At 36.1% G+C, this 16,710-nt stretch overlaps 1 protein-coding gene across 4 annotated transcripts in view; it reads left to right on the plus strand.

Moving 5' to 3' along the window:
* LOC115213075 (differentially expressed in FDCP 8-like) overlaps positions 1 to 16,141 on the plus strand; it is a 35,625-nt gene extending 19,484 nt beyond the window's left edge. For all 4 annotated transcript variants that reach the window (XM_036509593.1, XM_036509599.1, XM_036509587.1 and 1 more), the window contains 7 exons: positions 1,699 to 1,789; positions 5,492 to 5,616; positions 10,075 to 10,188; positions 11,375 to 11,452; positions 13,563 to 13,733; positions 14,892 to 15,046; positions 16,068 to 16,141. In XM_036509593.1, coding sequence (XP_036365486.1) covers positions 1,699 to 1,789; positions 5,492 to 5,616; positions 10,075 to 10,188; positions 11,375 to 11,452; positions 13,563 to 13,733; positions 14,892 to 15,046; positions 16,068 to 16,134 — 801 coding nt within the window. In that variant the 3' untranslated portion in view covers positions 16,135 to 16,141. The remainder of the gene's footprint in view (positions 1 to 1,698; positions 1,790 to 5,491; positions 5,617 to 10,074; positions 10,189 to 11,374; positions 11,453 to 13,562; positions 13,734 to 14,891; positions 15,047 to 16,067) is intronic.
* Positions 16,142 to 16,710: the final 569 nt, after the last annotated feature.

The following is a 16,710-nucleotide window of genomic DNA, read 5'->3' on the forward strand; positions in this document are numbered from 1 at the left end:
GTGTGTGTGTATGTGTGTGTGCGTGTGTGTATATATATATATATGTGTATATATATATATATATATATATATATATATTATATATATATGTGAGGTATACTAGCCATCTCAATATGGCTAACCACTAAGGGTGGGTATTACTGTAGCTTGTAGCCCCAGGAGAACATTGTCTCCAGCTAGCTTTAGGCACACTTTCTGTTCTCTTATGGTATTTGCAAAGGGAGGTCATCCCTCCCTCATCAACCTAAGGGATACGCACGGACTGCAGTTTCTAGGTATTGACCTGTCGTCGGCGTACGACAATCACCGGTTTTCGATGAAGGGAGTCCCAATGCAAATCCTTATATCGTTTCTCCTGGGGCTACAAGCTACAGTAACACCCACCCTTAGTGGTTAGCCATATTGAGATGGCTAGTATACCTCACGTTGTCGTGCAGTTACTGTTTACACCTCGTTCAGAGATATATTATTGCTTGCATACAGTTTTTCGAGATCAGTGACGAAAAGTTACTAGAAAAACGATATAAGGATTTGCATTGGGACTCCTTTCATCGAAAACCGGTGATTGTCGTACGCCGACAACAGGTCAATACCTAGAAACTGCAGTCCGTGCGTATCACTTAGGTTGACGAGGGAGGGATGACCTCCCTTTGCAAATACCATAAGGCACAGAAAGTGTGCCTAAAGCCAGCTGGAGACGATGTTCTCCTGGGGCTACAAGCTACAGTAACACTCACCCTTAGTGGTTAGCCATATTGAGATAGCTAGTATACCTCACATAGTCGTGCAGTTACTGTTTACATCTCGTTCAGAGATTTAATATTGCCTATATATATATATCTATATATATATGTATGTATATATATGTATATATATATATATATATATGTGTGTGTGTGTGTGTGTGTGTGTGTGTGTGTATAGAGAGAGATATTAAGAAATGGAGTCAAATGCAGGTGTTATTCAAATCTTTATACTTCCCACATATGTTTCGAAGAAAACATTGATATTATTCCTGAGGGATAAAATGATGTAAAACAATGTAATCATCATACCAGGCAAAAAAAGAGAAACAAAACACATCAAGAAGCCATTTTAATCGAATGTGATTACCGCTGATTAGAGAAGAGAAATTCATTGCTTCGGCTTGATCTAACTTATTTAGCAAGAATATGAATACACAACAAAAATATCAATCGACTTCTTTGGTAATTCGGAGTAAACCAAGAACATATCTACTAATATGTTGATAAACGCACGAAGGTAAACCCCTTATCGTTTCTGTTAGCGTTGACGCTCTTACTCTTTCTCTCTCTAGTAGACAAAGAGATGAAACTAACTACTATCATATGGAATGGACACAAAATCTACTGACAAGCTGTACACACAAATAACTCGATGAAGTTGTGTATTTTTTATGCACTGTAACGGCTAATATTATAATTATTTACGATGCATTATGACAACGTTATAACTGGCGACTTCGTCGTTATAGATCGACCATCATAATTTTGTTACACATCGACCATCATAATTTTGTTATACATGTATGTATGTATGTATGTATGTATGTATGTATGTATGTATGTATGTATGTATGTATGTATGTGTGTATGTATGTATGTATCTATCTATCTATCTAGCTAGCTAGCTATCTAACTAACTACCACTAACTCTCTCTCTCTCTCCCTTCTTTAGCTTTCTCTGGGAATTGCTTTTCTTCACGAAGGAGATTCTACAGTGATGACACAAAAATTCTTTTGTTACGGATGTGATAGAGATTTTTATGGTAAGTACACTTTTATTCATTTGTAGATGATTTCAGCCGTTAGCCAGAGGGAAACGTTTTCAAGGTTTTTGTTGACCATACTGACCCGAGTATAGCATTTTTATCTACACCAGTATTTTAATTTAAGTCTGTTTCAAGTACGTATGTTTATTTAATTTTAGCCTGGCTAGCTTTCGCACAAATCAATAAATGTTTTGTTCACCGATTTCAATATCGGAACGAGCTTTTTTTTTTTTTTTTTTTGTCTTTTGGTGGAGGGTTTAGCACAGAACGACCAAGATATTCGTTACTGAGGAGATCAAACCTAGTCGAAACACAGTGCCTGGCGATCCGCCGGCTTTCTGAGCAAAGACCTGTCTTTTTAACCACATGTGTTTTTCAGAACTTTCTCTGTGAAAAATATCAGATCTGGTTTCCATGCTTGTAATATATCTTACGAATGTTATATATACAGGTATTTTAGTCTCACCTTTTATTTGTATTTGTTTGTTTCAAATACAGATTGGTACTATGTTGGGGAACAGTCATTGGTGTGATTATTAGTTTATTTTAGTTCATATCCACGGCCCTTTCTCCGTGGTTTCGGTGAATGAGGGTCTCATAAAATATTGCCTTCATTTGCTTTTCTTGCTATGATATGGATTCATTTGGTATCTCCCTAAACATTCAAGTGGTTCTTGTAATACATCTACGTCTATATCTTAGAGTTCTCTGAAATATTTTTAACAATGTATTAAAAAGCTGTGGTCGGTGAGGGACATGCTCTCCCTGCCGCCACCCCTCGCCAGTTTCAAGCAAGGCAATATTTTTCTATGGCTGGACAGAAGACTGTAAACGAAGGACATCGCTTATATGACGGTGATCGTTTACAACTATCGCTCGATGTCAAATCAAGGAGACACACAGACACACTCACACACACACACACACATCTGTGTGTATGTGTGTGCGTGTGTGTGTGACAGGCTTCTTTTGTACCAAGTCTGTTCACGATACGCTGGTGGATCTTTGGCTATACTAGATATTACTTCAGAAGGACTGAACCTAAACCAAGTAGTTGGAGAGCGAGCGTACTTCGTACTTCTTAACCACACAGCTAACGCCTATTTATATTTTACCCGCATGCATACACACATACATGCATACATACTTTCATACATACATACATACATACATACATACATACATACATACTTTTATATATACTTCTTTATTGTCCTCAAGGGGGCTAAACATAGAGGGGACAAACATGGACAAACAAAGGGATTAAGTGAGTTACATCGATCCCAGTGCGTAACTGGTACTTATTTAATCGACACCGAAAGGATGAAAGGCAAAGTGGACCTCGGCGGAATTTGAAGTCAGAACGTAACGGCAGATGAAATATACCGCTAAGCATTTCGCCCGGCGTGCTAACGATTCTGCCAGCTCGCCACCCTTATATATATATATATATATATATATATATATATATATATATATATGTATCAAATGAAGTAAATGAAATACTGGACGCAAAGGATTTTGCGGTACATATGTTTCGGGCTTTATTGGACAACTTATTCTTATATCAATGCATAATTGATATAACAGATAGATCAAAAGCCTTCTTCAGCCGCGTACAATAGCTACACCAAAGACTTGTATCACATTATAAAAGGTTTGAGAAAAAACCGAGTTTCATTGGGAAAGTATGTTTGTAAATCTTCATAGGCGTACATGGTATTATTAGACTCCAAAACAAATCGTCCATACCGTTTATTCACTCGATATAGAATGAATACTTCATATAAGGGAAGGAATTGGATGTTGAGAGAAAGAGGAAAGGAGGGGAAGGGGATGAAACTTTAATGAAGTTGGGATCAGAAAAAAGAAAATATATATAAATTTAAACATAATTATAAAGGATAATAAAAATAAATATAAAATATAATAAAAGGTAAAGATGTAAAAAAATAAGTATATAAAGATACAAAGGACGTCACGTATAGGGTCATAAATTCTAGAAAAGTATTGTGAAAGTGTAAAAGGTACAAAAATAAAGAGTTAAAAATAAAATAAAAAATAAAATTAAAAAAATAAAATAAAATAAAAAGCGAAAATTAAAAAATGACAATAAAAAAATGAAAAGTAAAAAAATAAAAAGTGAAAATAAAGATAAAGTGAGATAAAGATAAAGATAAAGTGAGATACAAAAGAATACACGGCGGTTAGAGATGATGGGTTAGAGTTTTGATGCTGTGGTGAGTGTCGTTAAGTATTCACCCTGAATTTATTGTACCTATATATATATATATATATATATATATATATATATATATATATATATATATATATATAATATATATATATATATGAGTGAGTAGACAAACGAAAGAAAGACACTCAACACATTTATTGAGAGTTACATGTATGGATCAAAACAGTTTCATTCAGACTCCTTGGTACTCTGAGTTTCAAGCGTATCGCCAGTCTTCGAGTCTTCGGCCACTGGGGTCTAAATGAGAGTTCGATTAAAAAGAGTCAATGTTTATTACTGGACTTTAGCCTGTAATTGGTCGAGAAAGGTATATCGGTTTCATGTCGGTATTTCAGCGACAAGAATTAGTTGGAAAATACCGCATGGTGAACAGGATTTTCGACCGCGTAGTGGACAAGAAATCGGTCATGTAGTTGGGAGAAGTAGGAAGGGGTGAGAGTATGTGGGTAGACAGGCATGGAGAAGTGTTGGGGATTGGTAATTTGCGGTGCTTTTCATGGGGGTTAATTTGTAACAGTGACCTTGGTGCAGGTGGTGCTAGGAGTGGCTGGTACTAAGGTGATATATCCGGGTTGTCGGCGGCCAGTAGCTTGAAATTTACCAGAAGGGTGTACCTCTGGTGACAGCAATACCCTACCTCATATTTCTTGGTGATGGATACGACGGGTTGGTAGATGATATGCAGTTAGGGGCGCCGGGTGAATATGGTGGTGCCCTATCGATAATAGTCCACTTGATGCTAGGTGTTTCGGCTCGGAGGTCATGAAGTTGCCAGAGAAAGCATAACAGGGAAGTGGAGTTCTCTCTGTCCCTGGACCTAAATGAATGCAAGTGCTTGGAGTATCTTCCCTTGAAGTTATTAGATGTCATGCCCGTGTAGTGCCTAGTAATGCCATCTTCCTAGAGGGCAGGTGGTAGGGTTTCAGAAGTTGCATGTTCGGGTTGGAGATTGTGTGAGTTTTTAGGTCTGTTGGTGCGTGCGATGTTAGATGTGATGTTGTCTAAGTAGGAGTAGCTTACTTTGACATTATGGGGTTGACGAGTTTGTAATATTTATGAACTCTTGGGAAATGTTTCTTTATTAACGACAGGAATCCCCTAGCTACGTTGGTAGAAAAAGGATTATTTTCCTTTTCCTAATTCTCTTGGGTGAGGGGAAGGAGTTTGTAGTTCGTCCATAAGTACAAGTTACGCACTGGGGTCGATGTAATCGACTTAATCTCTTTGTCTGTCCTTATTTGTCCCCTCTATTTTTAGCCCCATGTGGGTAATAAAGAAATAAAGGTATCATCCACCCGAAGTAGGGAATTACCAATAATTGGTGGAAGCAGCGATGCGCTGTTACAGAGTATACCCCTGTACAACCACTCTACTACTACTACTACTACTACTACTACTACTACTACTATGCCTAAATTCTGTTTTATTTTATTTTTCAACAGGTTGTGAACGCGAAAGCCGTTTTTGTCACTTCAGCAAAAGATTTTATTGCATTAATTGCCATAGCAACCATTCAGAAATATTACCGGATAGGGTCCTTCTCCATTGGGACTTCGCTCCTGATACGGTAAATTAAAACACTGAACAGCCCACAAGTTGCAAGTGATTCATATTTTAAGATATTTATTATTATTATTATTATTATTATTATTATTATTATTATTATTATTATTATTATTATTATTATTATTATTATTATCACTATTATTATTATTATTATTATTATTATTATTATTATTATTATTATTATTATTATTATTATTATTATTATTCTGCAGAGGTCAGCTTTGTCTTTTGTTCTTTCAGGCTAAACTATCACCAATGGGCTGTGAGCTGGTGTTTGAAATTATTATTATTGTTGTTTTTATTGTTATTATTATCATTGTTATGCTAAAGGACTCTCAGATAGTTCTTAATTACCGGTTATTCTTTACTTGAAAGCAGGCAATAACAAATCTGCAAAGGTTTCAAGTAGTGCCTTTTCCTGTGACTCAAAGAGACAATATTCTCCTTAGAATGCGAGCTATACCCGATAATTTTGTCTTCTGGATCACATCGAGCCTGACAACAGATCCAATATTCTTAATATTCTTTTCAAAGCCCTTGGAAATTGCTCATAACGTTCCAATTACCACCGCTATCACCATTATTTTCCTCATGCCCTATAACTTTCCTATCTCATCCCGCAGTGGCTGGCATTTCTCAATCTTTTCTGTTTCCTTATCGTATCTATTTCACCCTCGTATCACCTGGTATTGCAACATCTATTATCTTACTTCTTTATCATCTTTATGGATGTGCTCGATATCTGGTCGTCCTGTCTCTATGACTTGGTCGTACTGCATGTTAAAATCCCTGAGTATTTTGTAATGTTCGTTTTCCATTACTCCTTCTGGCTTGTGTTCATACCATTGTTCGGCTCTCTCGAGGTTTGCTACACCGCACAACAGATAGTGGACATATCTGGCCACATTGTCTTGTCTCCTTTTGTATTCGCGTTGTGCGAGTTTACAGCACTCACTAACAATATGGCTTATACTTTCTCCCTTCTCAGAGCACATCCTACACTGTGGCGGGTCAGTGTTTTTATCGATGTGATATTTGGAGAAGTTTGTTCTTAGAGCTTGTTCTTGAGTGCTGCACACTAGTACCTCAGTGGTCCCTTTTAAGTCTCATTTTTGCAGTCATTGCCAGGTTCTAATCCAATCAATCTCATCTTTATTCTTACATTTTCATGTCCTACCAAATTTCCTCCAACTGCTCTCTCTGGTCTTTCTTAAAATGTGTTGAATTTCTGGCTTTGTTTCTTTTAAGGTTCCCTGCATTTTCCTAGCTTCAATAATTTCTTTTTTACTCCCCTTGACATACCAAGCCAGGCTATTCTCCTCTTCCCTTACACAACCTTCACAACATGCCAATCCCTGTCCACCTTCTTTCCTCTTTACATACAATCGTGACACATCAGTCTTGGGGTGTAGTTCCTTGTTCATTATCATTAATTTACGTGTTCTCCGGTCTATCGCTTGTAATTCATGCTTCTTCCAAGATACTATCCCTGCCTCATATCTCATCAAAGCAACCACCCACGTGTTAATTGCTGTAATCTTATAGCGGTCATTTAGCTTCTATTGCCAAGTTCTCCTCAAATACTCATTCCTGTACATTTCTTTTATCGTGTGTTCATTCATCTTATCTCTTTCAATGATAGCCAAGAACTTATATTCGTCCTCTCCAACTTCTTTTATAGTTTCACCACTTTCCAGCTTGATCCTATAGCTTTTACTGACTTTTCCCCTTTTGAGAATCATTACACCACATTTCTCGATCCCAAATTCCATGCCAATATCTTTGCTTAATCATCTGCACAGTTGCCGTCAAACTCTCAATTTCTTTCTCAGTCTTAGCGAATAGCTTTAGGTCATCCATAAACCACAGGTTCTTTACTTTCACTTTGCCTAGCTTGTACCCCACACGCATCTTTCTTAAAACGCTCGTTAGTGGCAGTATGTAAACAACAAATGGGAGAGGCGACAGTCTGTCCCCTCGAAAGATTCCTCTTTTGATATTCCGAGTTAAATAAACCGAGGAGCTGCAACACTGTTAAAGATACGAAGAAAAGGATCTCAATTGATAATTTGCGTCAACATAATTGTGCTAAAAGCAAAGTTCCAATTTTTGATCAAGGTGCGTAACGATGATAAGTAGCAAGTAAGTGAGAAGGAAAATATTGTTGAAATGGCTCTTTATTTTCATCGTTAGAATGCAAGATACAATGTTATACACAGATTATTTGCCGTTCCATTCTGTGGGTGGTTAAGCTCATCTTTTGCTAGGAGAACGGATAGAAGGAGAGAGAAAGGGTAAAAGCATTTACTCTTCAGTGTGACAAGTAGAGTGAGTGAAAGTTGAATAGTCTCGCCTTGGCAAATCATATGTGAAGTGCTCCTTTTGACAGAGGGCCAAGCAAAAGAGGTAGAACCAAGTTTGGGTTCCGTATTTACATTTTTCTCTAACTAAATCAAGTCTGACTAAACAATGGATTTTCCGTCTCTTATCTGATCTAACCTAAGACTGACTTGAAAGGTTACTGGTTAACAGCAGACTCTTATAAATTTCCTAGTGCAAAAGTCGAGAACAATAGAATGAATCTCGTAGAAAAATCTAGAGTTGGTTTTGAATCTTGGTTAAGAAGGTCTTCATTATAGGTGCCGTCCAAGAGCTTCGCGCTTGTCATAGTTTGTGTAGTCAAAAAAGTGCAGACCGTGCGATCCCTGAAAAATCTATTTCCACCTCATCCGATACATAGTGTATAGTGTGGATAACAAACCTGGCTTTCAAAAGACAGAAATAAATTAGGATCAATTGAAGGCTTTATACAAGGTCGAGGAGTTTTATTTGAAAGCTGTCCTTGGGGCTGCTGTTTTTGATCACGTTTTCGGATACTGGATCATTTTAATGTACAACGGACTGCTTGGTGGCCAATCAAAATAGCCAGCAATCGAAACGGTTTTCATTCATACGCTCGGTCCGGCAAGAGTGTCCTCTCTCATTCCTTTTGTATGTAACTGGCACCAGAGCTCCATTTGTGTAAACTAGAAGCTTTGAGAGCGATTCTCTGCGAACTGGGTAGCGGACGAGTTGTGTCAGCATATGCAACCCAGGTCAGCGGAATGGTATTTTATACTACGGAAGTTCAGGCAGTTTGTAACGTTCTGAATGAAAACGAGACAGTGAAAGAAACAAAAATTTATCCAGAAAACACTATGCCGCTGCCCAGCATTGTAAAGCTTTGTACGGCGGGCTGTGTAAGTTGCTTGGTGTCTGGTTATTACCAGACCTTCGTACGTATAGGAACTGGAACGAGGTTATGATCACGATGACTATACACAGAAATCAAGACAATTATCCCTGAATGACGGAACAGAGGTACCGAACGCATAAATCGTCTCCATTATATATTATCACCTGATCGTTCAACCTTCAACCAGTCTTTTTTTCCGTTTTTTTTTATATTATCGACCATTCTCTTCGTCTGGAAGTAGTTAGTATTCAAATGTTGGTTGATTTCTTCGGTGATTGTACTGATCAGTAGATTTCGCATTATCGGAAGAAGTGATTGCATCTGTAGTGATACTATAACGGTGCGCGCTCATTTGTATTTCGCGCGTGTTGGTGCCTTTACCAAGGCACAGAAGGAAGGGCCCTCTCGCGCATGCGCGAACCACCGGAAGCACGACCCTGGCCAAGGCAGGGGGTCGTAGAACGTTTGACCGCTAGCAGCAGTTAGGGGTGACTTTGAGACATGGCTATCGAAGGCAACGGTCACGTATATTCTCTCTCCGTCAGGACTTGATTCTAGCAGCAGTCGGCCGAATGCCTTTAACCAAATTGTTGCCGACCACATTCAACTTCCCTGTTCGACGCCATCTTGAACCCTTTCTGGTTTTAGCGGCTGAATATTGTAAATATTACAATCGATTAACTTTCAGCCTTGCGCGCCCAGAACCAAGGACATCAGATAACACACTTATTGTTATTGTTACCAAGAAAGAGAATAAAGTAGTATATATATATTTTACGTCTGCGGCTTGTTGTTTCTGACTGGTAGAATTCTGGATTATTAAAGCAACGGCTAGTGATTGCTTTCTTGTACCCCGAAAGTACAAGAGAATATATTCACACATCACACTAAGTTCTTTAAACATCTTTTTCTTTTGTTTTGCTTTTCATTCTGAGCACTGTTCTTCCTTCATTTAACGATATAGAGATAGAATTAGAGTCAAAGTTTTCATCAAGCATTTATTTCATTCTCTGATGTAGTGACTTCAAATTTTCAATTCACTGACCTTGTATTTTGTCTGGGCACGGTGATTTCCAGTTAGAGAGCCATTTACTTTTCAGAGAGTATGTAGTGTTTTGGTTAGGTTGTTTTGTTAGTTTCTCCTTCCACCTTCTATATGCGTCTACCATAGAGCATTAATATATAATTTCAAATTATAACATGGAGCTCTGTCATTATTTGTAGGTATGTGATTGGTCAAGACTTGTCCTGAGATACATGCATTCGAAATCATTCATATCATTGGATGAAGTTTCTTCACTCGTGACACAACTACACCGGGAACTCATATCAATTGAAGTAAGTAGACAAATCAAAACAGTTTTGGCTAATCCAAAATCTAAGCCTCAATTAATTTTTCATATTCTCAGTACTTTTATTTTTCAGGTTTTTTTTATGTATTAGTATTGTTATTGAGTATTTCTGATAAGCTTTGGTTGAGCTGACTTAGGGTAGCCGATAGCTCCATATCCCTGAATATACAAATATATGGCCTCTGGGATGTTACTCAGCGTTCAGACCTCGGCTTTCAACAGTATTCTAGGCATGAATCACCTATACAAGCTTTAGTGATGTGCAAAATGTAATAACTTAAAACTTCTTCCTGTACGAAATCTTAGAAATCGTTTTACAGGTACATGTTGTGTACGAATGTATTTCTTTCATATGAAATGTTGCAGCTAACCCAAACCTTCTGATCCAAAGGTCATTCAATTGTATAATGTCTCATGTATTGCAGCGCTGTATCATAGAAGATTATTTATAACAATTTAGCACTGTGCAGATGTGTACATATTATTGTAAGCTGTGAAGACTGTTTAGTTGAAATTAAATCAAAAAAGGATTAGCATGGAGAAAATTGCACCCTACAAAATGACATGCTAAGAAAATTTGTAGGCATGTGATTGGTCAAAACTTGTCCTGAGATACATGCATTCGAAATCATTCATATCTTTTCCCCTTGGTGAACAAAAATCACAAATTATAACACATGGAACCTTATGCATAAAACTTTGTTTCACTTCCATTGCCCTACATTCTGAGTTCAAATTCTACCTGATTAATTTTGCTTTTGATCATCTTTGTATAGTTAAGACAAGTACCAGACAAGACCAAATAATTTCTGGCTTATAATAATGCAAAATATCTTTATCTTTATTTTTAATTTATAAATATAGAATTTTGGTCAAGAAGAAATATATCACTTAATTCCAGAATCCCTTAATGCTTACTTTTTTTTCTTCAACACTTATTCAGGTTCTCATTACAGTCTCTTAATATTTAATTTATGTTAATGTAACTACCAAGCTCTGTTTTGTAAGAGATAAGTGTTTAACTAGGCAGTTTGAAATCCTGGTACAACTTATAATTTCACAAATCAAAATATTTTGTCTTCTCAATTTATTCTCTACCACTGATGTACAATATATCAACTAAGCATTTTGAAAAAGGAAATTTTCTACAAATATTCAAATTGCTTTTTCAGAGAATATTACTGGAGATTATATCATACTATGAGAATCTTCCAGAGTGCAAGAAAGCTTTCGACAAAATATTATACAAGGTCAGTATATATGGCTAATAAAAAGCCCTATTAATAAATAACTAATAAAATAAACCATATATAAAGAAACTGGACATGATTGATATGTTGATACATTTGTGGACAGTAAGTATTACTTCATTCTCCCTACATTGTATACAAAGAAGAAAACAGTGAGCAAGGGTGGAGAGGATATAAAGATTGTTAATTTAAAGACCATTTGTAAGCAGAGATCGATTTAGAGCAGAAATAAAAACAGCATTGTCTTTTAGCCAGTGGTCTGAAGTGACTGCATCTATACCAATCAGTCAAACAACATTTTGGATTTTGTGTAGGAAGTTTATGTGAGTTTTGTATAAGCTTTGCAGAGAGATAGCAACTAAAGAAGAATCTTAGTCTTTGCGATGTAGTTGATATATGTTATATATGTGGGTTTGCCATCAGAGATTGTGAGGCCTGATATCTGTAGAAATTTTGAGGTTGAGAATATAAGATACATAGGTGTTCCCTTGATATGTCTAGTGTTGTTGAGTGAAATATAATTGTCATAACTTCATTGAAGGATGCTCTCAAGGTTTATAGGCAATGCTTGATAAAAGTATTTAGTCTATGTGTGAATTTCATTTGTGTGTCACTGGTTAAAGAAGAGTAAAGTAATATAGTGTAGGAGTATGTGTAGTTAGAAGTGAGTGACATTAATGAACTTTGAGGTACATCAGATTTGATGGAATGTCAGCTGGAGTTTGCACTGTCAGCATGTTATAATAGGGAGGTCTGACAGAAGCTTCTGATCCAAGACTTGAGAGGGGATTAGAAATGGTTATTACATTCACAGAAGTTCTCCAGAGCTGAAGAACATAGGAAAGCAAGGTGCTGATAAATCTAACTCAATGGAAGTCATACTGACAGTCACAGAGGTGGGAAAGTGATTTAATCATGTTCAGATTACTCTGTTAAATGTAATACTTTTTTACTCAAATTATTTTGAATTAATCATGCATTATCTTATAGCTTTGATGTTTCAATGATGTGATTGTTTATTTTTAGAATGTCAATATAGGTTAGGTGTGAGAGGCTAGGTATCACCCATTTGAATATAAAACATGTAGAATATTTGGGCCAGATATGGCTGGTTTAAACGCTAAAGGGTCAAAGTGATGAAAGTAGTGATTGTTTACAACAATTTCCATTATCTTTGAGAGATTATCAGTGAGTATGATCAATGCATAATTTCCTCAGTTAGAAATATTACCTTTTGGAGGAAAAGATTACGCTCTGATATGTTTCCAAAGATTGGGGTTGATTCTCGTTAAAAGAGATGGATTTATTAGCTTTCACTGGCATTATCAAAATTGATTTCTTTGTAGAACTGGAGAGGTCAGTGAAATTTTCTCCCTTAAGAACTGGATGTAATGGCAAAACTAAGGACATAGAGAAGAACAGTTTTGGTGATGTTTTACCAAACGTTAGAGTTTATTGGGTAAAAGCGAAACTCTTAGTTGGTGATGGTGGTTAACAGTTTTCTTTGTCCATAATCCTGCAGCACAGCTGTGGTAAGTAACCTGGAGAATGGGTGGTTATTAGCCTTTGCTATGTGAGGGATGTGAAAGGACATGCCTTGGAGTATAGTTTCCATCACCTGTTTAGCTGCCTCTGATTGGTTGGTAGTAGAACACACTCACCACTAAGGGTGGTTGGCATAAAAGTGGAAGAGCCATGAGAATTAACTGAAGAAGTATCAGAGAACTATACAGGACAGTTCCTCTATTAGGTACTAATGGGACAATTCAATGAATGCAGAGATAATAATTCAGGAATAAAGGTTGGGTTTTGAGATAAGGATCAATTCAGATATGCAAGTAAGAGAAGATACGAACTAATACAGAGAGGTGAAGTAACAGAGATGGTAAAGCATGGGACGAAATGCTCTTCTATTATTTTATACTTTTGGTTTCAATCAGAAAAAGGTCAGCTTTTCATCTCTCCATATTGGTATAAAGTACATATCCAATTATGTGTTGATATTGGCATAAATCACTGAACCTCTTCTGTGCAACAACAGGACTTTGTATCAATCATCATTGTTTTCTTTCCTTTTTTTAATTATTCATTTTATTTTTGTTCTTTCCAGATCAAGAATTGCTGGCCTAATTTACTTGAGACACCCCTCCATTTTTCTCTTTCAAATTTTGAAGATATTTATAAGTGTTTCAACTGTGAAAACCCATCTAAAGACTTATTTTGCCCGATTGTAATTGAGTCACATGAGAAGATAATTCAACATGTTCGCCATAACTGTAAGGTTAGTAATCAAAACTGGATCACAATGTTAAAAGAAGAATATTTCTTTTTGATTTATTCTGAAGGAAGGAGCTTTCTTCAGATCACCTGAGATTGGTAAGACTGATTAATGTTCTCTTGAACAGTTGCCGGTTGATGGCTACAAGAAAACACATAAACAGGAGGCAATTTTAGAAAGCTGGTAGTCTATGGAGAAAGGATTGTATGTTGTAGTTAGTATGGGGCATGGTAGAATAAATAAGAGTGAAGGGATTGCGAGAGACAAGTGAGCTGGGGGTCCCTAAGTGGAGGTGGCAGCAATCTCTGAAGAACAGAAGTAGAAAATGATGATAGAAGAGAGAGTACATTTTGGGGATAGAATTTGAAGTGTAATAGTGAAAGAGGTCATGTCAGTCAGCCTAACAATGTCCCTTTGTATGCGATCTAGGACTTCTGTGTATGTAGTAACCACACCATTCCAAATAAGAGAGCAGTACTTCCTTTGGGTATTTTACAAGTTCACTAGTTGTTGGGAACTGAAATATTTACTGGCTCTAAATTCTAGTCTTTGAGGTGCAGTGTTTGCTTTGTTTGAAAATTTGTCAGGGGAAAACCCTCGGTGGTAGTGAAACACATTTGAAATAATTCTGAGGGTTCTTGCAGCATATTATTCTTGTTAGGAGTGGAGTAAGGTGCAATACTCTTTGCTTAGTTATTTCCAGACCTGATGGGCCAAATTCACTTTATTGTTGTTGTATCTAAAAAAGAATATTGCTTATAGCCAATAGGGATCTCCCATGATTATAGAAACAAAGACAAGGAGAATTTTCCCAATCAAAAGTTAGAAAGTTTAAGTAATGGGAAAACTAATTGGGGGAAATGAGTCAGTCCTCACAAGGCTGCTTTGATTGAATCTTGGAAATGAGTTTATTCACAAGTGTTGAGAAGTTGGAAGGTATGTGCAAAGGTTCTATTTGAATGTAGATGGAATCCAAGGAGCAGTTGTGAAACGTTAGTAACTATTTACTGTTAAAATACATTTAGTGTTTTATTTACTAACAAAAAAGTGTGGGAGATCTCATAAAAGCATTGTTTATCCAATCAACTGATCAGATTGTTCAAAAATGTTAATATTGTATAATAATCTAAATCTATACTAAATTTCATTTCTGCATTTCAGACTTGCATTAGTAAATCTTACAGTTGTGCCATCTGTTGCCCAGTTTCACCAGACAGTGAAATAAATAAAGAGTTTGAAGATGTTCTCTATCCTTTTGAAAATAGTGTCATTAAATGTCCAGATGAAGAATGTACATTCCCAGTTTGTGTTCATAGGTTAGCAGTTTTCATTTTTATTTTGAAGAAGAAGAGAATTGTCTTACTTTTAGCAAGAGAATGAAATATTGTTACATTTACGTACTTGTTTTGCAAGATACTTGGTGTGAAATTGTATGTTGAAACAGATATTATTATAATTGGGGATGGTCATATTTTGCACTATATATTTGATCTTCACTTCAGCTTTATCATCATCATCATCATCATCATCATCATTATTATTATTATTATTATTATTATTATTATTATTATTATTATTATTATCATTATCATTATCATTATTTGTTTTTTTAGTGTTCTTTGTCTGAAATCTTTCTGAAAGACAAAATGGACTAAACAGGATGGGGAGTTGCTGAAGAGGTCACAGGATGTGTGATGAAAGATTTCAGACAAAGCACACTAAAATAAGGATAATATCAAAGCTGAAGTGAAGAACAAGTATGTAGTGCATGTGGTTATTGGGCAAAAAAATAAAATTACCATCCTGAAATATAACAATGAAATTTTGCATTTTACAAAATAAGTTGTATTAATTTCTTACATAGTTACAAGACTTCAGTGTTTCTGTAGGTAAAAAGAAATACTTTTGTAATGAAATTTATTTGTTGTTTTTATTAGGGTCTATTAATGAAGACAAGATACAAATATTTTGTGTTCTTGATTTTCTATTTTACTTTCCTTTATCAATTCATTTCTTTGGCTAAATAATTCATGATTTTCTAAGTATTTTACATCCATTTTCCTATTCTAGCATAGGTAGAATTGTATAGTTTTGTAATTAAGCCATTTAGATACTATTGAAGCAAGTATCCACAGCCATATTATGAGAGGACAGGAGAACTGAGGTAAGATACCCAGAGTCACTACATAAAATGTCTAAACTTCCTACTCTAAACTGTTATTGTACTATAACAGAGTTCAAAGGAGGAAACAGATGAAAATTGAAATGAATATGAAATATAATTACATGCTAAAGAACCATATACAACTTATTAATTCTAATGTTTACTTCTTCCAGGAGATGTCTCAAGAAGAATCCAGACTTTGTTTGTCCAAACTGTAAATCAAAGATTGAAGACAAGTAAACCAGACATCAATAAAAATATTACTAGAATTTCAATTCAACATTTTCCTGCATGCTTCTGAGTTTATTTGATACCATTATATGTTTCTTTTTGAATTTTTCTAGTAAGTAAATAACAAAACAATGAAAGAGGAAAATAATTAAATAAACCATTATGGTAGACACTTTTTAAGGGACAGCTGCTGAGAAAAAAATCTTCAGTTGATGTCTGAAGTATTAATAATAATAATGATGAGATGTGTAACATCATCATCATCGTTGTCGTCATTTAACATTCATTTTCCATGCTGACACGGGCTGCACCATGTTCCAATCTGATCTAATGCCAACCACTCTGAGAGTATAGTGGGTGCTTTTTATGTGCCACCAGCATGAGGGCCAATCAGGTGGTACTGGCATCAACCACACTTGAATGGTGCTTTCTACATGTCACTAGCACAGGACCAGTCAGGTGGCACTGGCATTGACCATGCTTGAATGTTGCTTTTTATGTGCCACCAGCACAGGACCAGTCACGTGGAACTGGCATTGATCATGCTCAAATGGTGCTTTTTATGTACCACGGGTACCGGTGCCA

Source organism: Octopus sinensis, linkage group LG1, assembly GCF_006345805.1.
Source record: "Octopus sinensis linkage group LG1, ASM634580v1, whole genome shotgun sequence".
Classification (NCBI taxonomy): domain Eukaryota; kingdom Metazoa; phylum Mollusca; class Cephalopoda; order Octopoda; family Octopodidae; genus Octopus; species Octopus sinensis.